The sequence below is a fragment of the Oculina patagonica genome, chromosome 9, assembly GCF_052425735.1.
Source record: "Oculina patagonica isolate OP01 chromosome 9, crgOcupat, whole genome shotgun sequence".
Lineage (NCBI taxonomy): Eukaryota > Metazoa > Cnidaria > Anthozoa > Scleractinia > Oculinidae > Oculina > Oculina patagonica.
The window spans coordinates 32,065,467-32,087,161 of NC_135766.1; the positions used below are offsets into that span (position 1 = coordinate 32,065,467).

At 39.7% G+C, this 21,695-nt stretch overlaps 3 protein-coding genes across 3 annotated transcripts in view; 1 reads left to right on the forward strand and 2 right to left on the reverse strand.

Moving 5' to 3' along the window:
• LOC144664660 (uncharacterized) overlaps window positions 1-11,016 on the reverse strand; it is a 63,738-nt gene extending 52,722 nt beyond the window's left edge. Inside the window, exons 1-8 of the mRNA XM_078525835.1 lie at window positions 10,349-11,016; window positions 7,372-7,483; window positions 5,033-5,478; window positions 3,959-4,249; window positions 3,488-3,619; window positions 2,466-2,591; window positions 1,895-2,179; window positions 128-441 (exon numbers count right to left, since the gene is read on the reverse strand). Of these exons, the coding sequence (XP_078381961.1) occupies window positions 128-441; window positions 1,895-2,179; window positions 2,466-2,591; window positions 3,488-3,619; window positions 3,959-4,249; window positions 5,033-5,478; window positions 7,372-7,483; window positions 10,349-10,738 (2,096 nt within the window). The 5' untranslated portion in view covers window positions 10,739-11,016. The remainder of the gene's footprint in view (window positions 1-127; window positions 442-1,894; window positions 2,180-2,465; window positions 2,592-3,487; window positions 3,620-3,958; window positions 4,250-5,032; window positions 5,479-7,371; window positions 7,484-10,348) is intronic.
• The window catches only part of LOC144664743 (ras-related GTP-binding protein C-like), a 50,477-nt gene that overhangs the window by 1,971 nt on the left and 26,811 nt on the right, over window positions 1-21,695 (reverse strand). The gene's annotated exons all lie outside the window — the stretch shown is intronic.
• LOC144666007 (potassium voltage-gated channel subfamily A member 1-like) lies at window positions 19,083-20,712 on the forward strand. Its single transcript, XM_078527343.1, has one exon. It carries the CDS (start codon window positions 19,201-19,203, stop codon window positions 20,710-20,712), a length of 1,512 nt encoding a protein of 503 aa, XP_078383469.1. The 5' UTR covers window positions 19,083-19,200.

The following is a 21,695-nucleotide window of genomic DNA, read 5'->3' on the forward strand; positions in this document are numbered from 1 at the left end:
GTTTTACTTCCACGTCCATAGTCTTGCAAATAAAACTCTTTTTTCACAAGATTGAAGAAAGGTTGTGCATTCACGACTCGTTTGTTTTGAAACAGAGGTAAAAGGCAACACTGAAATGACTTCTTACCCGTAGCTTTGTTGCATCCCACGTGACTCATCCACAGCTTTTTCGGGTAATCCCGAGGGTCGAGGGCCTGGTCGTCGGCTACCTATCCCGCCCATACCAAACGGTGTTCTTCCGTCCATCTGACCTTCGACAGGAACCTCTTCCGACGAACTGGAACCAGAACGCACAGAAGACAGACTGCTGGTAGAGGAGAGTCTACCAGGGGACTGGTTTGAGCCGTAAAAGTTGTCCCAAGCTTGACCTTGACCTTGACTTGGGCCCCGTTGTTTCCAGTCCTCCGCAGACATCTGACGACCATATCGACCATAACCTCCCTGAAAGCATAGGAAGTAACAAAGGTCATTTACCAAATCGCAAACTTCATTTTTGTAAGCTAATTAAGTTTTCAATTTTCGTAACTACTTAGCTCGTTAAGTGCGATCTTCGCTATTCTGAGTAGTTCTTTATTTACTCTTTATTTTCTCGGCCAAAATAACATGGTTGTTGTTGTTGTTATCCGCCCGGAATTTTACCTTTTGTTCTGCACTCTAAATTCCACGAATATTTGTTTGTTTGCTCGGTTCGTTTGTTTTGTCATTAGCTAGTAAATCTTTTCTTCCACTTTTAAATTGCATTTTTTCCATTATTGTAACTGAAAATACCCCAAATTGCAACGTTTTTCCTTTTTTGAAAGATTTGTAAACGCATTGAGGCTTTGCAACATGCGTCCAAAGAACTATTATTATGTTTTCATTTTATTTGTTAAGACCTGTTTATATCAGACTAAATCTCCTAAAATCTGATCTAGTGTATCTTAGCATGACTTAAGGTGGATTTCCACTGTCGCGTTTTTGTTGACGCACGTAAAGGTACGTAAAAAATGTAAACGCACGTAAAACGCGCGCGATTACGTGCGTGGAATTTACGTTGTCCAATTTCCAATGCCACGTTTTTTTCTAGGTATTTATGTACGTGACACCCACGTATACGCACGTAGCGATTTTTGGGGTCGCGAAAAAAGTTGAACCGAGTTCAACTTTTTTTCGTGGCTGTCTACGGTTACGCAGCGATTTACCCAATCATACTTTTGGATTTTGTCACATGACACCACTTACCATGTGGAAAACCATTTTGTTTTAAATCGCCGTCGAATTTACATGGGAAAACATTCAGATGTAGAAGCATTTCTCATCGAGAAAGTCCGAACAGAACCAAATTATACGAACGCAGTACGTAGTGAAAGAAAACGCCTGGCGTCAGGTCACGCAGGCTTTGAACAGGCAATCCGGAAAGGTCGCCTTAAATATTTTTTTACTTGATGGTGTCTTTCGGAAGTATTTATAAAATGTCTCTTGTTCATATTCACGCATTTCTTTTACCAGCGTGTGGTACAAAGTGTTTTCATGGCAGCCATGTTGGAAGAGTCACACAACAAGATATTTGCATAAAAATGTTAATGATTTTTTCCCAAAGGAAAAACAATTTATTGTTTCACTCCTCCAATATGGCCGCCAATAACACACTCTATTCGCCAACATGATAATTCATGATCGCAGGAATTTACGTACGTTCAACGCGCGTAAAAAGAAACGCTTTTTATTACTTTTTACGCGACAGTGGAAATTTGCCAACGTATCTTTTTTTACGCACGTTTTACGTACGTAAATATTTACGCGTCAGTGGAAATCCACCTTTAAGTTAGAATGACCAAGCGTGATGTAACGTGACCTTGCGTGATGTAGCGTAACCTAGCGTGACTTTGCGTGTGCTACCGTGATTATAGCTAACCTGTTGGTACTGCCACTGTTTGCCAGTTCCGTCACCATGCTTTCCCGGACCGGGCTTTTTACCTTCAGGAAGTGGTGAAGCAGGAAATTTCGGCGAAGCGTTACCCTGCAGGAGCATCTCATTGATGTACTGAGTGGCAGTGCTGCCATACAGCCTGCTCAGATTGTTCCCCGGGGGGGTAGGGGTAGGCGCCGGCATGTCAAACATCGGAGAGCTAGGCTGACTGCCCCCCTCCTGTTTAAACTTCTGCTGTAGGAAAAATATGTGTTCCCGATACTTGTAGACCTAAAATGAAAGAAAAAACGCATTTTTTGTGATCTCGGTTTGAAAGGAATCACTTCGCAGTTAAAAAAACACATTGAATCAATATTTTTCTTTATCTTCCAATGGTCAACAACCCTCATGGTTCCTTTGTTTAAACTTGATGAATTATTAATATGTTTGAGAATAAACTTTGAAGCAAGGTTCTTTTCCATGCGAAAGGCCAATAAACTAAACGTATAATGTTTCTTATTTGACCAATGGCCAATAAATTTAACATAATTACAAACTTAACTACACTGAATCCTACCTGTTCCTGAAGAGAGGAGATACGAGACTGCGCATTCTCTAGGTCTCGCTTCAGCTTGTCTTTTAAAGATAGTACACGTTCTTTTTCTTTCCGTTCGTTCAGAAATTCTTCACGGTATGATTCATTCTGTGAAAAAAGGAAAAAAATAATGTCTGAGTACTAAACTAATCTTTTTTATCAAAAACAGCAAGAATCTAGTGTGATGGACTTCTATTGGGGTCGAATGGTCCAAGCTAAGTGCGAGGACCTAGCAAAGCCTTAAACACTCTTGTTCCATGGCCATTTCAATTTCAAAAGAAATAAAATGTAAACAGCGGTAACCAACATAGCACATGGACTACCCATGGTTTTAAAAAAGAAACTAACTTTTTTTTTAACATTTCGCATGTCAAAGCACGCATCTTCAAGGCCTATTTTGTGTTCTTGGTCAAAATATGTAACTCTCACACTGTCTCACTCCCCAGGGGGGGTACTTCGGGATCAAAGTGACGGGGATGATCGAATGGAAGCAAAACTCAGGACCCAAAAAAATCCCTAAGTCTCCCGACATTACCCCAAAAAATCCCTGGACCAAAAAAACGCCCAAAAAAAATCCCTAGTCAAATTACCCCTTAATTGCCAAGGCCGCGCCAAGGCACTTTAGTTTGATTTTAATACTCAAAAAATCCCCTATTTAAATCAAGTCACCCAAAAAAATACCTGCCAAATTCTCCTACCCAAAAAAATCCCGGAATGGAAAATTTCGACCCCAAAAAAATCCTTCGCACATCCCGGTCACTTGGATCCCAGAGTACCCCCCACCCCCCCCCCCCCCTGGGTCTCACTCTACCCAGGGGGAAAAATGGGTTGCGGCAAATTGTTGGAGCAACCTGGCAAAATATACTGAGCTTTGAGCGACAGAAACCGGAATTGAGGCTTCTATAAAGTCCCAGGGAGTTAAGACTTGCAGGTGGACTTTGAATCGAAATTTGCTTTAAGAGGGAAGCTGGAAATGGCCAATTTATGTTAATCATTATCTTCACCTGTCTCTGCAATGCAATCAACTGCTCGATGCTTGGCAAACCGTTGTCATGAATTAGTTTCTTCAGTCTCTTGTAGTCGTCAATCTGGTCTTCTTGATCACAATGAAAACGGACAAATTCTTCACTTTTAACCTGTTTGTAACAAAGAAGCAAAAACATTTCAACGTCTTAATAAAACAAATCCTCCTTTGCAAGGCAGAGAAGCCTTCAACATCATTTAAAGGCTTATATCAATACTGGAAGTTGAAAAAATCATCCGAGTCATTAAAAAAACTAAAAATGTTAATTAAAGATTGGAGCCCTATGTCTGCTGTGGGTAGCGTCACCGCCCGCAGAGACATTACCCCCCTCCCCCCCCCCCCTCTAAAATGGTGGGGAATTTCCATATGCGTTTTTCCCTTTTTTTTTCTTTTTTTGTGTTCTCCTCTGCGGTAATAAACAGAAATAGAAAGCTGTTTTACCATAACTTACTTGCAACGATTTCATGTTCTTGGACAGATTTTCGACCTGCTGCCTCAACGACTTTTGTTCAGCAATGGAAGCGAACTTTTCTTGCGTCTCTCGCTCAAGCATTTCTTGCATCTCTTGAGCACGGTACAGCACTTGGTCAAACTCTTGTTTTTGTTTTTGTTCGTTTGACTGGTACTGTGTAACGGTGTCTTGTAGCTGCCTTTTTTCCTGCTGCAATTTGTTGATCTGGACGCGAAGTGCGTTCTCTTCTTTGTCGTGACTTTCTTGCAAATCTCTCAAGCGCCTTTCTAGCTGTAAAAAGTAGTTATAAAAATTAGTTTATCAGTTATTTAATGTAGCCCCAATCATTACCGACCTACCAGCTGCCAAGGATATGAACAGGTTCGGGAATTGGGAGGGGGAATTCCTGTAAATTTAGGCCAGGTGTGTGCTGCTAAGGTTATTAAACCCCAAGGATTGGAAATCGAAAATTGATATTCCTTTTAAGGTCCGAACGATAACAAAGAACTGTGTAAACAGGAATATTTGTATTTCTTTTTTGTAGCATAGAAAATTTAGCGGGTAGTTTTAATTATAACAGACCATACCGGTCCTACCCTATCCCACGGCACACGCCTACATGTATATAGGCCACATACGGGACTCCTTCCGCCTGGGGTGTACAGGACCCGGATGTGTAGACGTCGCGAACGGCGGGAAAATTTGGCGCACAATATTCGGAGAGAGATGGTCGAGTGGGCCGGTCGATAGCTTTTTCCGGTGAGTTTTTTCGAGAGTTATTTTTTGTTGGCAAAATTTCGCGCAATAACTTTTTTTCTCTCTTTCTCTCCGTGTTTAAAGCGTTACTGATGGTTGGTTTAACCTGTTTGACACTCAAATATTGCCGTCTGCTACTGCAGTGTAGCATAAACAGGCTTCCAGTTCTTATAAGGTGAGTTGATTTTATCGATAAACTGGTTCACTTCAACTTAACCCCGTTAAAAGTCGATGCAAGTCTTTACAAAATTCTGAGATGTTTAGCGCAAGTACTAGTTATTTTTCATTGTAAAACTTGAGCTAACAGTTAAAAAATACCTGGGATTTTTCCGTGCAAACTTTGCTCAGTTCATCTTTAACCAGGTGGAGTTCTTTCTCCATATTCTCAAACCTCGTCTTCAATGCTTGGGCTTCATTCGCGCAAATACCGACACTTCCATTCACAACCGTCTTGTCAGTTTTTTCTTTGCTTCCCTCATTTTGAAAATTCCTTGCCTGTTCTCGTGTTGATTCTGGTTCGTTAGCACTGCTATATCCATTACACTGTTCCCCTGGCTGAGAGTATTCATTGCCACTGCCTCTGTTGTTGATATTCATATTTCTTGTTGAATAACCCGTTTCCCTCGAAGTCTTTTCTTCCCTCATAACATCTAGTTTATCAGCGAGCGAAGAACATAACACATCTTTGGTCTTGAGAGCTCGTTCTAGTTTCTTTGTCTTGAAAATGTACTGCACTAGCCGAGATTTTACGTATCTTGAGCACCCTACAGTGAAAGAAAAGAAGAATAATTAAAATTCACGATAGTTAGAATTCAACTGCCAAATTTTGAGAGTACAAGAGAAATTAGAGCACAATGCAATGATAGGTAAAGCCTACTCAGTGTCGAGCCAAGTGGCTCATCAGGCCGGAGCTTATCCCGGTTTCTGTAATTATATTAAGCGGCTAGGGGTACTTCTCCTCAGTCCCCCCTGACGGGATGCTAGTCCATCGTGGGGTTACCCCCTAGCAGCAAATTCGCAGGTACCCATTTATACACCTGGGTGGAGAGAGGTACTACGAGAGTAAAGTGTCTTGCCTAAGAACACAACACAGTACACTGGCCAGGTCTTGAACCTGTACCACTCGATCCGGAGTCCGGCTCACTAACCATTAGGCCACCACGCCTTCCAGGGTGCAATGATAAGTTGTAATAAAAGATAAATAAAAAAACTGGGATTGTTAACAGGGACTTTCAGAGAATAAAACAAAACAAACAACAAACACTGCCACAGACTGCATATATACATGTAGCATCCACTAAAGTATGAGCAAGAATAGTCACTAGCTGTTACAACAAAAATGAAAAAGAAATTTACAAAAATGAAAAATTTACATGTGCCACATAATTTGCGGCAAATAAATGGTCAAATAGTATGTAAAACATTCTGCCTTTTTTTCCAAATTGACTGAACCATGGGATTAAATCTTTGTGTAAACAGCTACACGGCTACAAGTGTTTCCAATGTTTAAATCATGCCACAAACTTGTTATGACTACAGTTAAATAGTTATCATTGTGGGTGATTTTATTGAGATTACTTTATTGATAAAAACATGTGTTATCAGAAGTTTGTGGCGAATGACAAATGAACTGATATTATTTTCTTCTTTGGCCATGTGCAAACCATCTGCAGAAATACTCAACTTTTCCTGCATTTCATTTAATCGTACAAATTATCCAAGAAATTAGATTGTATTTTTTTGCCATAAGTTTTACGCTAATGATCATCAAATGTTTCTTATATTATTATAGAAACATGCATGATAATGATGATGATGATGATGATGATGATGATATATGAAGAACATAAATAGCACACATCTATGAACATACATCCTCAAATCTCCCCCCCCCCCCCCAAAAAAAAAAAAAAAAAAAAACTTTTAAAAATTAAAAACCCTCCAAGCCCTCCACACGCCAACACTTGTATTCAGTTATGGCCTTACATGTCAATAAGATGTCAGGGAATACTCAGAGTGGAGGAAATATAAACCCAGCTAGAACAAGTAAAAAAAAATTACCACATTTGGCATTTAAATCATGCTACTGGAGGTAAACCTTTGACTCCTGGAGATTGTTGAAAAATCAAAAGTGTATTTTTTGGACAGTTTTGACATCTTCTGGTCAGATGTGAGCTCAATCTGCTTCAATGCAAGCTACTCAAAACGACATAATTTTATAACATTGAAGTGTGTCTTTCTTTCCACTAGCAACGCATTTCATGGCTTTTTTTGCTAAGGTTTGCAAAAATTATAGTCAAAATGTGCTCTACCACCTACATTTAAGCTTTTTGTTTTTCAATTTTTTCTCGCTTTTCCTTTTTAATTCTATCTTTTTACTGCAGTTGTTGGCCTTCCACTGGGCCTGCTTACAGTTCAAGAATTTCCGAGAAAGAATCATCCAAACAGGAAATTCCCGCCATCAAGGAGCCAAATTTAAAGGTGGTTGAGGCAAATTTTCCTATGAGTTTTTTACTCAAATTTGTAAGCATTTTTGTGTTGTTTAAAGCCCAATTGACCCAATCACTCTAACATGGGTATCATTGGAAAGACCGTTTGCTCCTACAGAGATAACAAATTCAAGAAGACAATATGGTTAACGTCACCAAGCTACTTACTTTCACAGCAATTGTCGTTTGCTTCTGAACCACGAGTTACTTCTTCAAGCAACCTGATTTGCCCTTGGAGTTCTTTGTTAGCTTGCCGTAAGTTTGTGATCAAGTCTGTATTCTTGAGAACAAAAGTAAAAACAAATTAAAGATTTAATTAGAAAGTTCAAGTCATGTACGAAATACTTAGAAGCAAATACAATCCAAAACTACAGTTTTTCTTTGAACGAAAATAAGAGTCAAAGTTTGATTTCATTATCAAAACTCCAAATTTATCCACCCCCCACCAGGCCAAGGCCCCAAGGAAGTGGCGGCTGGGGAAAAAATTGTAAATGCTTACTAGCAAACTGAAGCTACAAAGTCACACAGAATAAACTGATACTTATTATTACTGTAAATTTGTTGCAATATCTAATATTATCCACGAAAAATGTGCCACCACCTAACTCATAGCAGCCTATGTCATGTCATGTCAACCTGTTTTTGTTGGAGAAGCCTAGAAGAAAGTAATTTGCCTCATGCATTACTCTTTTAAAACTTTGGCTTTAAACCCCCCAAGCTTGGAATTTCCATTTGCTTTTCTTGGGATTTGTATATAGATATTTTGTTTTGAAGTGCACAAAAGAATTTTATGATTAATTTTCTTTCAGCTGCTAGAGAAGGGGCATTAAACTTTAAATTGACTTAAATGATACCAGTAAATTGATTTTTTAAGTGTTTATTGTAAGCAATTAATGTACCGGGTATAACGATGAGAAACAGTTACAAAATATCTAATTTTATGTCGCATTGACACAGAGTATATAAAACTCATATAGTTGTAGCTGCAGAGACTGATCAATCATGCTTCAAAATAAAACTGCTGTTGAGAGTTAAAATCAAGGAGAAAATTCTCTAAACTTTAAGCACAAAGAAAAACACATTTCACTAATTTATACAATATTCAATTACAGGAATTGGAGCTGAGACAAAAGAGAAAGCGAATAAATATTGAACACACCCCCTGGAGTATGATCAAGGTTCACATTCTCTTTACTTAATTGTCAATATAAACTGAAAAAATCAGACAATTGTGGGCATGATGATACTAAATAAGATCAAGTAATCTAGTCATATTGTCTTCATTTACCAGCAAAATTCTAAGAACAAACATTAAATAAACTCTGTGACGATCAGAAAGTAGAAGCAATATTTTTCATCATAAGCGTCGGTGTTATTGTGTTTTGAGAATTTGCTACGCATTAGTTCCAGGGCTTGAAATACAGTTTTAAGTGTCATTTTAAGCTGCCATTCATAAATCTTCTTAAATTAAACAACTACATAAAAGTGCTTTGTCTAATTGTGCAGCGTAACATTATCAGTTATGCAGTAAAAAGCTAAACAGATCTCTCAGACGCTCGGCTATCAAGGGGAAGCATGGAACAATGTTACTTGCTAATGCGAGTTCCAGAAGTTGCAATTCCATGACACAGTGGCACGCTGAGACAATCATCACAATATCACATACTGGTCTGGGTTTTTGAAAAAAATGCGTAATATACCAGAAGCGTTTTACAGAACAATGGAGAAAATTCCAAAAGCCTAAATACCACTTGTCTCGCAGCATTATCTTTCGCGAGCAAATATCATCCGGATTGAAATGTCTTTCGGCGAGTTAACTTGTAACGCCAATAACACAAATGAATGCGTGATAAACACAGTACAACTTCCACACTCGAACGTATTGAAAGGCTAAATTAGACTAACATACTTCGCAAATCGAATTATAGAATTTACATCTGCGATCGGGCGTGCAGGGCAGACACAATCACACAAAGCTGCGAGCTTCGCATCGAATTACACTTTACTCACGTCATGCAAAGTAAGAACAGGGCCGAACTCTAAGCCAAACACGCAATAAAGAACACAAAGCTGCAAGACTATTCTTTCGAAAAGGCCACATATGAGGTTAAACATGAAATGTAGCATTCATGTAACGTAATTTGCTACTTCATGAAATGAACATCCCGCAGCATGGAACCGTGATGCGGAATACTTTGGCACGCGATCAGATCTTAACGAAAAGTTAAACAAAGGAAACTCGCACGGTTTAGCTCCGATCTGCTTGACTCAATGCATAAAAACGCTTCGATTTCTAAGGCAAATTGTAAGGAAAGTAGCGAAATTGTAGTTGATTGAGAACACAAGTATGTTCCGCTTCGTTAGCAAACAATTGTCGCGATCGATCAAAACGACACAACACCGCGAGGCTTTGAAGCATGGAATAATTGTTTATTACGCTTAATTTACCTTGAATACGCATAACTAATTAAAGAGCCTACAACTGAATGGGAACTGCAATTATGTCCTAGAGTATTAATGTGAACATAAGAGCGCGAACGAGCTAAAATCGAAGCGAAAATTCGGTTGAAACTTAATACGGCCATCGCATGTGCTTGCACGAAAGAATCGCTCCACCTCGAATGTCAGTCGCCGAACACACGGAAACACAGACTTTTACCAACTCACCGATTACAGATGAACTTATCCCGCTCAAAGACAGTTTCATGACGTCGAACTATTTGCTATTTTCAAGCTTCTTTTGTCAAAGCGCAGCTGGTTTTTGCAAACAAGCGTTGTGGAAGTCGAACGAAGCGAGCTGTCTCATCGCTGCGTTTGTACAATCCAATAAAGTAGGCGGGGAAAAACGTTGAAAGCAGCCAAGCAGTGTCTGAATGTATAATTTGCAAAACAAAGAATAAACTTACGAGATTTGTGTCCAAGCAATCGTAAACACCACGTGGTGAAGCGATTTCGTGAGCTGGAGATGTCGCTTCTTGCGTTCAGTTGTCCGGCCAAACAACGTCAACAAAAGAACTCTTCTGTTCGTGAGTCACTCAATCAGGTATCAAATATAACCGAGGACTTGCAAATCACAATAACATTACAAGCATGCTCTCTCGTGACGGATAGGGTTACACTTGTCATCCAGAACAAAACAACTCACCTTCAAACTGTCTGTGTATGTGTAAACGTCTTGCTTCTTATCATCCTTGAAAGAAACGGGCCCTTCATCCTTTTCCAATTTTTCTCCCCTTTGCGTTTGTCGTGTCGGAAAATGATTGCCAGCGCCCGCGCTGACAGCAAGCTCTTGAGAATTTTCCGCGCCCCGTAAGTTTGCCTGGTCGCGTTCCTGCTTGGCGTAAACGCTTTGCAAAACCTCGCGCAAAGCACTCAAACCCCGCAGTTTAACGAGCATAGCATTCTTCTCCTGTACCAAATATAGAATCAATCGTCGCAGTTCATCGGTTTGCTCGTTGCATCCCCATTCGTCTGCCCCTCTCGGCTCGAGTTCAAAATCGTAAAATTCTGCGCCATCTTCGGGCGGAAACCACATTCTCCACGGCTATTGACTGAATGGCTGTAAACAAGGAAACTCGACCGACAATTACGGTTAACGTTTGTTTTTACAACGGGGAAGTTATCGTATTTTGTCAAATGGCGTTATACGTTAGGACCAGTCCGACATACCATCACTGTCGACCATAAAATTCGTCACGGTGTGAAATATACAAACCGGAAATGAACGGACCGTACGGTTCTCTGGAATCAGGCGCGCAAAGCAGTGTTAACCGGAAATAGATCTTTAATTTCAATTTTATATTTGGAGTAATTTTTGAAAATTTGCGGACGATTTAAAAATAGATATAAAAAATATTCAAAAAAATTAGACAAGTTTTTGAAAGGTGTACACCAGCCAACATCAGTGATTAATGAAATGTTTGTTTAATTTGCAGTCTGTCACTGAAATGTCACAAAGAATCCCCGTGGACTGCACGCAATTCTCCAGATGAATTTAACTGACTTCGTTAATTCAGTCTTTTTCTTTAGTAGCTCGAATTCTCACATTTCAATGTTCAAGTACGTCTTTAATGGGCAACGGTAGAAGGACTCTGACTCTTGATTTCTCCAGGAGCAAGGAATTGAATCGTGTCGTGTTGCAGGAAGCCACGTGAGCAATGCGTGCGACTCATGACAGTCACGAATGCATGGAGTGACAGCTGTCGTCTGCTAAAGTATAACGGGAAAAATATCAATATTTGTATGATATAAACTGAAAATGAAAAAAAAAATTCTTTTTGGGAAACATCGTGAAGCACAGCATGAATAGACAAACTTAATCTGACGCAATGTTAGCGTTAGTCTTCGGTAAATTCATATTTTACCCTTTATGCATGTCGTGTAAAGGCAACCTTTATTCCACCTTTTCAGGTTGGCGTAAAGCTTGAGTAATGAGACTTATTAAAGGGGACCCCGATGTTTATGCGTAAAGCTGGTTTACGCAGAGATTCACGACATCTAAAGCATACGTGTAAATATAGAACGCTGAGTGAACGTGAAGTGCGTGGGACTGATAAAGACCTCATGTTTACGTTTTCACTCATTCCCGTCTCTGCGCTGCTCCTATAAACTACCCGTAGACCTGGAACAGGTTGAAGATCTAGGTTTTCGCTGGTTTTTTGTTTTTGTTTTTTCCTTTCCTTTGAAAGCGGACCAGACGATTGAACATTTAATGCTTGTTCGTCCACAAAACGTCTGCATTGCAGACTACGTGTAAGAAGACACCCTTTCCCTCCCCACCCCCACCCCAAGCCCCACAGGGGTGCCCAAGAAAGTTTAATGCGGGACCGGGCTCCGCTCTGTGGTCCAAACTTTTACCTTTTCATATACCGTCGATAGAAACCTGTGGTAACCCTTACACGTTGCTGAAATTTAAATACTGCATCCGGCATTTTTCTAAACGTTTTACCAGAGTGACCTCTTAAAATACTTGAGTTTGTTCGTACCACGAGTCAAGTTCGAGCCCGAGTCAAGTTCGAGTCACGAGTCAAGTTCGAGTCAATTTTTTTTTTAATTTATTTTTTGGTCTTTTCGTTTTAATTGCTGTGTTACATGCAAAATGTTGTACCAGAAGTGCAGGAACAGCAAGATTTGGCTCTAAATTCCGATTGCGAGAGCTGATTCCTTCATCTGTTTGCAGCTGCTTTTCAAAGAAGTAAACATTCCTTGGCATCCAAGTCAATTTGGTCGTTACAGTTTTACTCACAACTGAGGCCGAGGTTCCACTTCAAAGACACAAAAATTATATTTAAAAAACACTTATCAAGGGAACTTGGACGTTGCTTGCGTAAGCGAACGGACAAGCGGCGGCCGAAATAGAAGTAACAAACACCAATCGTGACGTGACGCCTAAAATATGACAAAGTGGGCAAAGGTCACGCTTTTTTCAAAGCTTGCTTGATTCCAGCTGGAGCGTTGGGCCGGTCTTCGTACGGCAGTCCACAGGTCGGGGCTGGCTTATCAGAATACGCAGTAAAACGCTCGAGACTTCAACTCAACTCTAACAACTTAAAAACTGATTTATTGGAATCAAAACTACTTAGGGCCTGTTTACATGGAGGGAGGGTGCCCCGGCTAACCGAGTTACCCGGCTAGAAGGGATAAAACCTAGCCCGCCTTTACATGTAGAATTCACAACCCTTCTACCCGAGATGAGACAGCGTCATTGAAGCGTGTCACGGCGTGGGAAAACAATGTAGCTCCAAATGATTGAAGAAAAATATGACTTTTTACTGAATAATCAAGGCTTTTCGTCTTCAAACCTATTTTAATTTGATGTGCAAGTTCTCAGAAATTTACTGCGTTCATTTTTGGCGAAATTCAATCGAAATTCAACCGTATTTAGCCGCCAAATTGAAATTAAATTTGTTGTGTCGTGAAGTAGGATAATCATTCCCACGAAAATTTCGAATTAATTAGCTGTTGCTCAAAGAAATATTTCCAGCCGACCGATAAAACTAATTTTGATCAAATAGCACTGTTTGGGTCCAGAATTTATACATTTTATGCCATTAACTTCAAATTTAGTTTAAAAACACGCGCGAAAACTTATCCCGGCAAGCCGGGATAGCTCGGGCATAACCGTTTACATGGCAAAAAGCTATCCCGCCTAGAAGGGTGCCCCGGGCAAGTAGACCGAGTGCCCCGGCAAGGCGGGTTGCCCTTCTAGCATGTAAAGGCTTCAATACGTTTTCTTAAGAAACGTATGAAAAGTTAGCTCGCCCAGGGTAGCTCGGTTAGCCGGGTAACTCGGTTAGCCGGGGCACCCGCCTTCCATGTAAACAGGCCCTTAATTTATATGTTACACGAAACTACATTCATTGACGTACAATTACTTTACAAAACATAGAATTGAATGATGGGCAAGGAATACCGTTTCAAAATACAAATAGGTCTTCGCGATCGCATCTGCATTGGAAAACTGTCGTGTGAAAAACCTAACTTCAAGCGCTGATGTGAGGTATTAATTTACCTCTGCGACATTTTTTGACATAAATAATTCCAGTCAAAAGATCTTGTTAAAAAAGAAAAGGTGAGAAAAAACATTTGACTTGAACTTGACTCGGGCTCGAACTTGACTCGTGCTACGATCAAACTCAAAATACTTAGATGAATCAGACGTAAGGTGAGTCTGTTTTTAGGGCACCTAGAGGTTTTGGAAGAAAAAGGTATTTTTGGACAGTTGTGACATTTTCGGGTCAAATATGAGCTAAATCTGGTCCAAACTACTCGATACGGAATTTGCAACATGAAAGTACGCCTTTCTCACGTCCAGTAGCATGGCATCGAACTTTACGGCATTCATGTTCGGGCATGCGCGCAAATCAAACTAGACTTTTCGTTTTATCCATTTTTTTCTCACTTTCCTTTTTTCCTGTATGTAAAAAAGTCAAAGTTTCTTCTAACTTGCGATCAAACGTTATTTTTCTCGCGGAGAAAAAAGAACGCCTGATCGCAGGTTAAGTTTTTCGATTTTTTTTCTCTGTTGCAATTGAAGAATTTCCGAGAAAACATCGTCCAAACAGGAATTGTTGCCATTGAGTAGCCAGGGTCATTGTTGAGGCAAATGTTCCTCCGAGTTTTTTTACTCAAATTTGTAAGGATTTTTATGTACATTTCAAGCTCAGTTAATCCAGTCACTCTGATCTGGATATTGGAAAGATCTTTTCTTCTTGCAGAGTTTGAGTGTAAGTGACGCCTTTTTTGGTCCAAGATGATGACGTCAGAAGTGTACGTAACAAAGGGCAACGTTCGTCACGGCCGGTCAGGCGCCAATGGGTTAACTTCCAAATAGCACTGTTTTCTACCCTTTTCTATACTTGAACTCTTGCAATTACTTCCCTTTTTATAATTATACACCTCCTGCCTGTAAAACATACTCCTTTCGGGAAGAGTCTCTCCAGAAGTAATCCTGCTCTTGGAAGCAGATATAATGTACACTAACGAGAGGTGTCCGCTTGGACCATCATGACTAAGTGTCTGCTAACAGAAGAAAAGAAGGCGAATGAAGGCCAAAAACAGAAAGGAAAAAGCCACGGATTACGGGAAAAAAGAGCTTGTAAATATTTTCATATCGCTGGCAGGAATGGCAATAGATGATGAATATGACCATGAACTGTATACGGTGTCCACCAAATTGAGAATGTTGATTTGCAAATTCTTTACAATTTTACTCAGCCTAACCGACAAATTTAAAGCTTGCTTTTAAAAGAGACTTGATAGAACAATATAAAAGTGAACATAATCACCTGCAATGCCCTCTGTTGTATTTTTCATGTATTTTACACAACACTGGGAAAACGGTAGAGTCCCATAACAACCTCCACCTTTTTAGAAATATTCCTTCGGTGGCTCCAGACATTTTGACAAGTGTGAAGGTAAAACAGTTATGTGCCACTTCGATCACTTAATAATCTCAGGCCTTGTCAACTAATACAATCAATAAGAGAATCTGATAAATAAAGTTTCAAGCTCAAAAATGGATGGTTCCTATACTGTACGCTTTAAGTAACCTGCTTGGTTTATTTCAGTTATTGTTACGCTATCTTATCACATGTGGGAGGCGCGGTGGCCTAATGGTTAGTGCGCCGGACTCCGGATCGAGCGGTCCGAGTTCGAGCCCCGGCCGGGGTCACTTGTGTTGTGTTCTTGGGCAAGACACTGTACTGTCATAGTGCCTCTCTCCACCCAGGTGTATAAATGGGTACCGGCGACATAAACATACATAATGCTGGGGGGGGAGGGGACCCTGCAATGGGATAGCATCCCATTCAGGGGGGAGTAGAAATATTCCTAGCCGCTTAATGCTACGGAAACCGGGATAAGCTCCGGCAGTGTGGGCCGCTTGGCTCGTGGCTTCTCCTTTTTTTTTTACCTTATCACATAGGAATGAGTCGTGCAAGATAAGACAAACCAGCAAAAACACAACAACAATATGAGACTAATATAATTTATGTGTATATCAATCAATCTAGCAACCACCAAACAAAACCTGCATACAAGCCCTACAACGTGACCAGTTGCTATAAACTCATGACAACCGATCGATATTAATTCATTTGCGGTTATAACAGCTGTGCTTAATCTGAACTCGTCGCCCGGCAGTAGTCTGTACCCGACGGCGATTACTGATCAGTTCAGATACAGCTCAACCAGTATCGCTAGCGTTGAAGCATCTTGAAAATTAGCAGCGTTCTAGCGTTTTTCATACGCGTTCGGCTTGCTCCGCTTCCCGATCTTCTCCTCTACTCTCTGTATCCCACATGGGAGCTTTTTTACAGGCTACTTTATTAATATCTATCTATTCGTTGTTGTTGCTTTCTTATATCTTTATCTTTGACATTTCTTTCGATTTTAAGGTAATTTTATATATAGTAAAATATTATCAAGAGAAAATACAGACTGCTCAAATAAAAAGGACAATCTTAATGGTAAGTTTTAGAGGTTATTCCTATTATATATTAAAACCTTCCTAAAAAATTTTAAAAGTTAATAAAAAAATTATCAAAATAAAACTATATCATTAACACAACCTTTCTTTAGTCCCCCGACTAGTTCTGTAATAAATCTACGAGAGCAGAAAGGAAGTTAATAATTGTACGAGGGCTTTTAAGAGTTAAGCCTTAGGCTCATTCTAACTTGAATTGTTTGTGGCCCGATTTATACTAGAGACGGATGATCCGTCTGGACGAACTTGCATTTTAATTAGGCGAGCATTTTTTAGTTCGTGCGATAATTCGTCTCAGACGGATTATCGGTCCAGACCAACTATCTTTATAATTCGTCTGCCAAGACGAAATATTATAAAGATAGTTGGTCTGGACCGATAATCCGTCTGTTTTCCCGTATTTATACACAGACGAATTATCGCACGAACTAAAAAATGCTCGCCTAATTAAAATGCAAGTTCGTCCAGACGGATCATCCGTCTCTAGTATAAATCGGGCCAATTATCTTTGGAAGGGCATTTAATATTTTATATCAAAAATAAACGAAGGACCTTTGCGTTCCGCTTTATTATCGAGAGCAACACTTTTACAAGTGTGGCTTTTTCTCTGGATTTCATGCAGCCAGTAGAACCCCATAATTTGATTCTTTTCATAAATAAAATAAACATCTCTAACACCTGGTAGCAAAACATTTCTGTCGTTTCTAGAGCAGCGACGATATTGCACAGAATCAGGCAAAAGAATTTAAAAACATGCCTTCCAAAATACTCCAAACTTTTAGTCAATCAATACTTTTTGTTGGAAGCAGAATATCCCCTGGATTTTCTGAAATCCTGGGAAAACAGTGAGGTCGTTCGACGAAGGCAGAAACATTCATTCGGCTTTTTCAGAATTGTAAGCAGTTGAGGTATTAGGCCGTCCCCTTTTTTTCTCTGTTTACCGTCGAATACGTTTCCTGATTTTGGGTCGGTCGGTCGGATCAAAAAAAAAACTTAAAAAAATCAGGAGAAAGCTGGAACTTAGAGTCTGGAAACAACGAAACGTGGTCCCAAAATCAACATGGCGGCAATGGAAAAAGAAAAGTTCGATGTAGTGGTTAAACTCAGCCAAGAAAAGCGAAAACAGATGAACAACCAACACTCGTTTGGGATTTGCGAGCATCCACGACTTTCCAGCAACCGCTGGAATAGCAATTTTTTTTATAATATCACAATTTTTTTTTGGAAAACCCCCAAATTTGGGTCGGTCGGACGACGGTAAACGGAGAAAAAAAGGGGACGGCCTTACAACTTTTGCTGCTTTCATATTGACCGGCCTGTTTGAAACAGGTCTCCATGAGATCACGCATGCAAGCGATCTTATAACCAATAAACTGCTTTCCGCTTTAATTGCATTGATACTTTACAGCTCGCAGAAAAAACGTCTCGTAGCCGAAAATTGATCTAAATAATTAATTCCATAAAAATCTAACTTTCACACTTTGAATTTTAAATAAAAGCAGTGTCATCTCGGCGACTTTTTTGCCACAACAATTAAAACACTGTTAATTGTTTCTTCTAAATTTAACACCAAATTCGTATTACTATTAAAAAGCTATAAAATCAGTTATAGACCGTCAGGTCAATTAGCGCGCGAGCGTAATTTTTTATTTTATAAATAGTTATTGTGGCTTTTCATTCAACTAAAGTAAATATTCTGTTGTGTATCTATCTAAAATATCAAAAATTGAGGCGAAAATCAAACTAACTTTAAATAAAATTTTTATTTTAAAATTATATATTATCTGAGTTTGCAACTGAAGCTATCGATATCTTAAATTTTCTATTTTGTTATCGTCAGCTAGAAAGAACTGGCTTTGGATGCCCATTACAAATTTACCAGTCAAATTGTTTATTTTTTTCGAATTCTTTAAGGGAAAGGTTTTCTAGATCAAACAGTTTGCACGTTCGTATTTTTTTCTGTTTTATTTGTGGACTTTCAGTTTCTAGACTAAGCACGCTATTTTATCACCTGCTTCTAACGTCAATAAATCGCTTTTTGCGGAATGCGCTGACAACACGCGCGGTTATTGTTTGTGAAACAGAGTGACCTGAACAAAAGAAGAGAGTTTTTCCACTTCTAAATGACGCCTGGCTAAACAGCGTGATTTAGCGTGCGGCAAACGATTATCGATCGAGTTAAGATGGCCTTGATGTGATCGCTTAACTAAAGACTCATCAAACAGTCGTTACCGAAGTTGACCTAAAGGAGATCTGAAAAGAGCGGAATGCGATTCGCATTCGCCACTATTAATAGCCCAGAATTTTATAAGTTTCTGGGAATCGATTAAGGATAGGAGAATATCACACCTGCTACATAGCTTCCTCTGAACGACCCCGCAACGCACAAGAAGAACGGTTAGTAGTAACCATAATAATTTTTAGCGACCATACATATTCAGAGATTAGCGAAATATCGAGAAATAAATTGCGTGGATCAATAAAAAAACAATTCATTGTCTCCTGAGGAGTTGACAACTTCGCTGTCAAATAATTAAAAAATAGGTTTCTTCCTGTAGAGGGAAAAAAAATCTATTGCTGTGAACTGGAACTTAGAAAAAGCGTTTTGTTCTTTAGTTTCATCTCTCAACACGTAAAATAAAAAACCGAAGAAAGGTGACTTTTATGCCAAAAGAAATTGACAACTTGAAGTTGAACTAACGAAAGTAAATTTAAAGATTGTCGTGATGGAAAAGTGTCTCGCTTTATGAAAGAAAGAAAAAACACCTGGTCATTACTCAAAATAAACATTTGATCGTTTTATGCACAGTTTTACACAAGATGCGACCTTCTCTATTAATACGTCATGTTTTCTCTTTTTCGCAGTGGGGAAGCTTATTCAATGTGATTCACATAACCAATAAGCTATCGAGATTCCTTATCAACTGCAAGCGGACAAGTATCTTGAAGATTTTCATGGGCTGAGCGTGGTTAATCAGAGTAAACGTAAGCGTGAGTGCTAAAAATGTACGATGCGTGCTTCCATGAAGAATCCAGCTTCACTTATCAGACCGCAAACGACAATGAAAACTAGCATAGGATTGCCAAAACGTACGCCAGACAGTTGCAGGCGATTGCAAGCCACTTCGCACGACAATATGCAGTTACGTGAAGGTCCTGGCTTTTTCCGGCAAAGGAGAATTCGCATCAACGTAAGAGGCTTCCAATTTGAAACGTTTCAAGCCACGCTAGAGCAATTTCCGGAGACCATGCTTGGATGTCCAACAAGACGAATAGAATTCTACGACCCCGTGGAAGACCAATACTGCCTGGATCGCGATCCGGCCGCGTTCGACTTCATCCTTTTCTTTTATCAGTCAAATGGTATTCTCGCTCGACCTGAGACTATTTCAAAGAACGCTTTCAGTGAAGAGCTGAAATTCTTCGGAATAGCAGAACACGACGAAGCGGATGGGAAAAGTTCTAAGAATGTTACGGAGGCATCTACAACCAGCGACAAGCAAGAGCTATTGGCCACGGAAATCGTCCGACACGAAAATGTTTTAAACCCAAACTGCATAGAGCGTAGAAACAGTATGCGAGCGAAATGCTGGCTGATGATGGAATACCCTAGATCGAGCTTAGCAGGTAAAATTTGGGGGAGAATCTCCATTACCGTTATACTGTTGTCGGTTTTTGCCTTTTGTCTGGAGACAATGCCGGAACTGAACTGCTCTAAAGACATAATTAATACTACCAACCGTGTAGCAAATCAATCAACACTCAATAAATCAACAGAACCAATTAACAACGGGAGCAATCAAATGTCAACAGAGAGAGAGACATCCCTGACTAATTTACAATACTGTTCCTCAGCGCGTATATGGTTTGTATTCGAAACGAGTACAGTCATATTTTTCCTGTTTGAGTATATGATACGAATCTGCACTGCACCGAACAGATGTAATTTTGTTCTTTCGTTGTTTGGGATAGTCGACGTAGCGGCTATCGCTCCGTATTTTATAACTTTAGCAGTGTACGGTTGGAGGACTGAGATGAACCTTCAAGTGACCTCGTTCAGTGTTCTACGTATAATCCGCCTGTGCCGAGTTCTTCGTGTTTTTAAGCTCAGTCGCTACAGCGACGGCTTAAAACTCGTTGGAAAAACCTTCTCGGACACGTGGAGAACGCTGTCCTCGTTAATGATGTGCGTGTTTATGGCAGTTATTCTGTTTTCCAGCTTCTTGTTTTACTTTGAAGAAACCGAAGCAGTCGGAAGCATTATTGAAAACTTTTACTGGGCTCTTATCACCATGACAACGGTTGGATACGGTGACATAGTTCCCAAGACTCTGCCAGGCAAACTGACGGCGAGTGCTTGCATGGTGTTTGGGATTGTGCTGTTATTGATTTTGCCTTTACCTGTGTTTGTGACGCATTTCTGCGGCCTTTATGAAGAAGAAGCTGACAAAAAAAAGCAGAATCAACAAAGAGGAGCATATCAGACACCCACAATGCTTGAGAGGTTATTGTCGAAACGTTAAGCCATACACCGATTTCACAAATGGCGGACGCGCGGAAAAGAACTGGTACTGAAGCATGAAAACGAGGCGTTTTAGGATAAACAACTTTCGTGTTACAAGGGGAAAAGTGAAATTTACAGGAGTTTTGAAACTCTCCTCCGTTAAATGGGGGTATTAGCTCGTTTTCTAGGTTGATTTCGAGATGACCGAGTTCGAAATAAGTTCGCGGCCAAATAATGTTATTTTGTTTCGGGTTGTAAGCAAAACCCTGGGTTTCACATGGCTTGAAATACGGTGGGTCGCCAACGATTTTAAACCTCGGACTTATATCAAGAAAGCTCCGGTATCCAGACGAGTGTACACATTTTCTTAAGGATTTTGGTAAGTCATTGAAGAATTACGAAAATAAACACGCAATTGTCTGTGTAAACATACATGTACGTTGTGAAAAAAATGTGTAACAATGGATTTTCGGGCCGGTTTCTTTATTTTTTTTTCTGGTAAAATAACCATACATGATACCATACGTACCTGAAATGCATCAATAAAAATGTGTTATTCTCAATCGACTTAGTAGTTTTTTTTTACTTAGTAGGCTAGTAGATTCTTGCATTTTAGAAAAAAAATTGTATTCAAATAATTCAGACAGACTAAAGCGGCTAATTCGATTAAACATAAAACATCACTTGGCTCCACGCAAACCAAAGGAGTTACATTAAGTGAAGCGGACAGTAAATGTTGAACACAATCTTCAGTGAACAAGATCATCACAATGTTCCTCAAGTCAAAAACAATGCTATTAATTCTGTAAATTTAGTGAAACCTGCTGGAATTCCTTCTGCTGTGTCGGACGACTGAAGTTGTTCGATGTCGGGAAGAAATTAATCACGTGCTAGGCAACCACGACGAAGGTCCAACTGATAGAACAAATATTCACGGTTTCGCTTCATTTTACAAGCTTTTACAGGACACCGTGAATGAAGATGCCCTCCGTTTTAATTTAT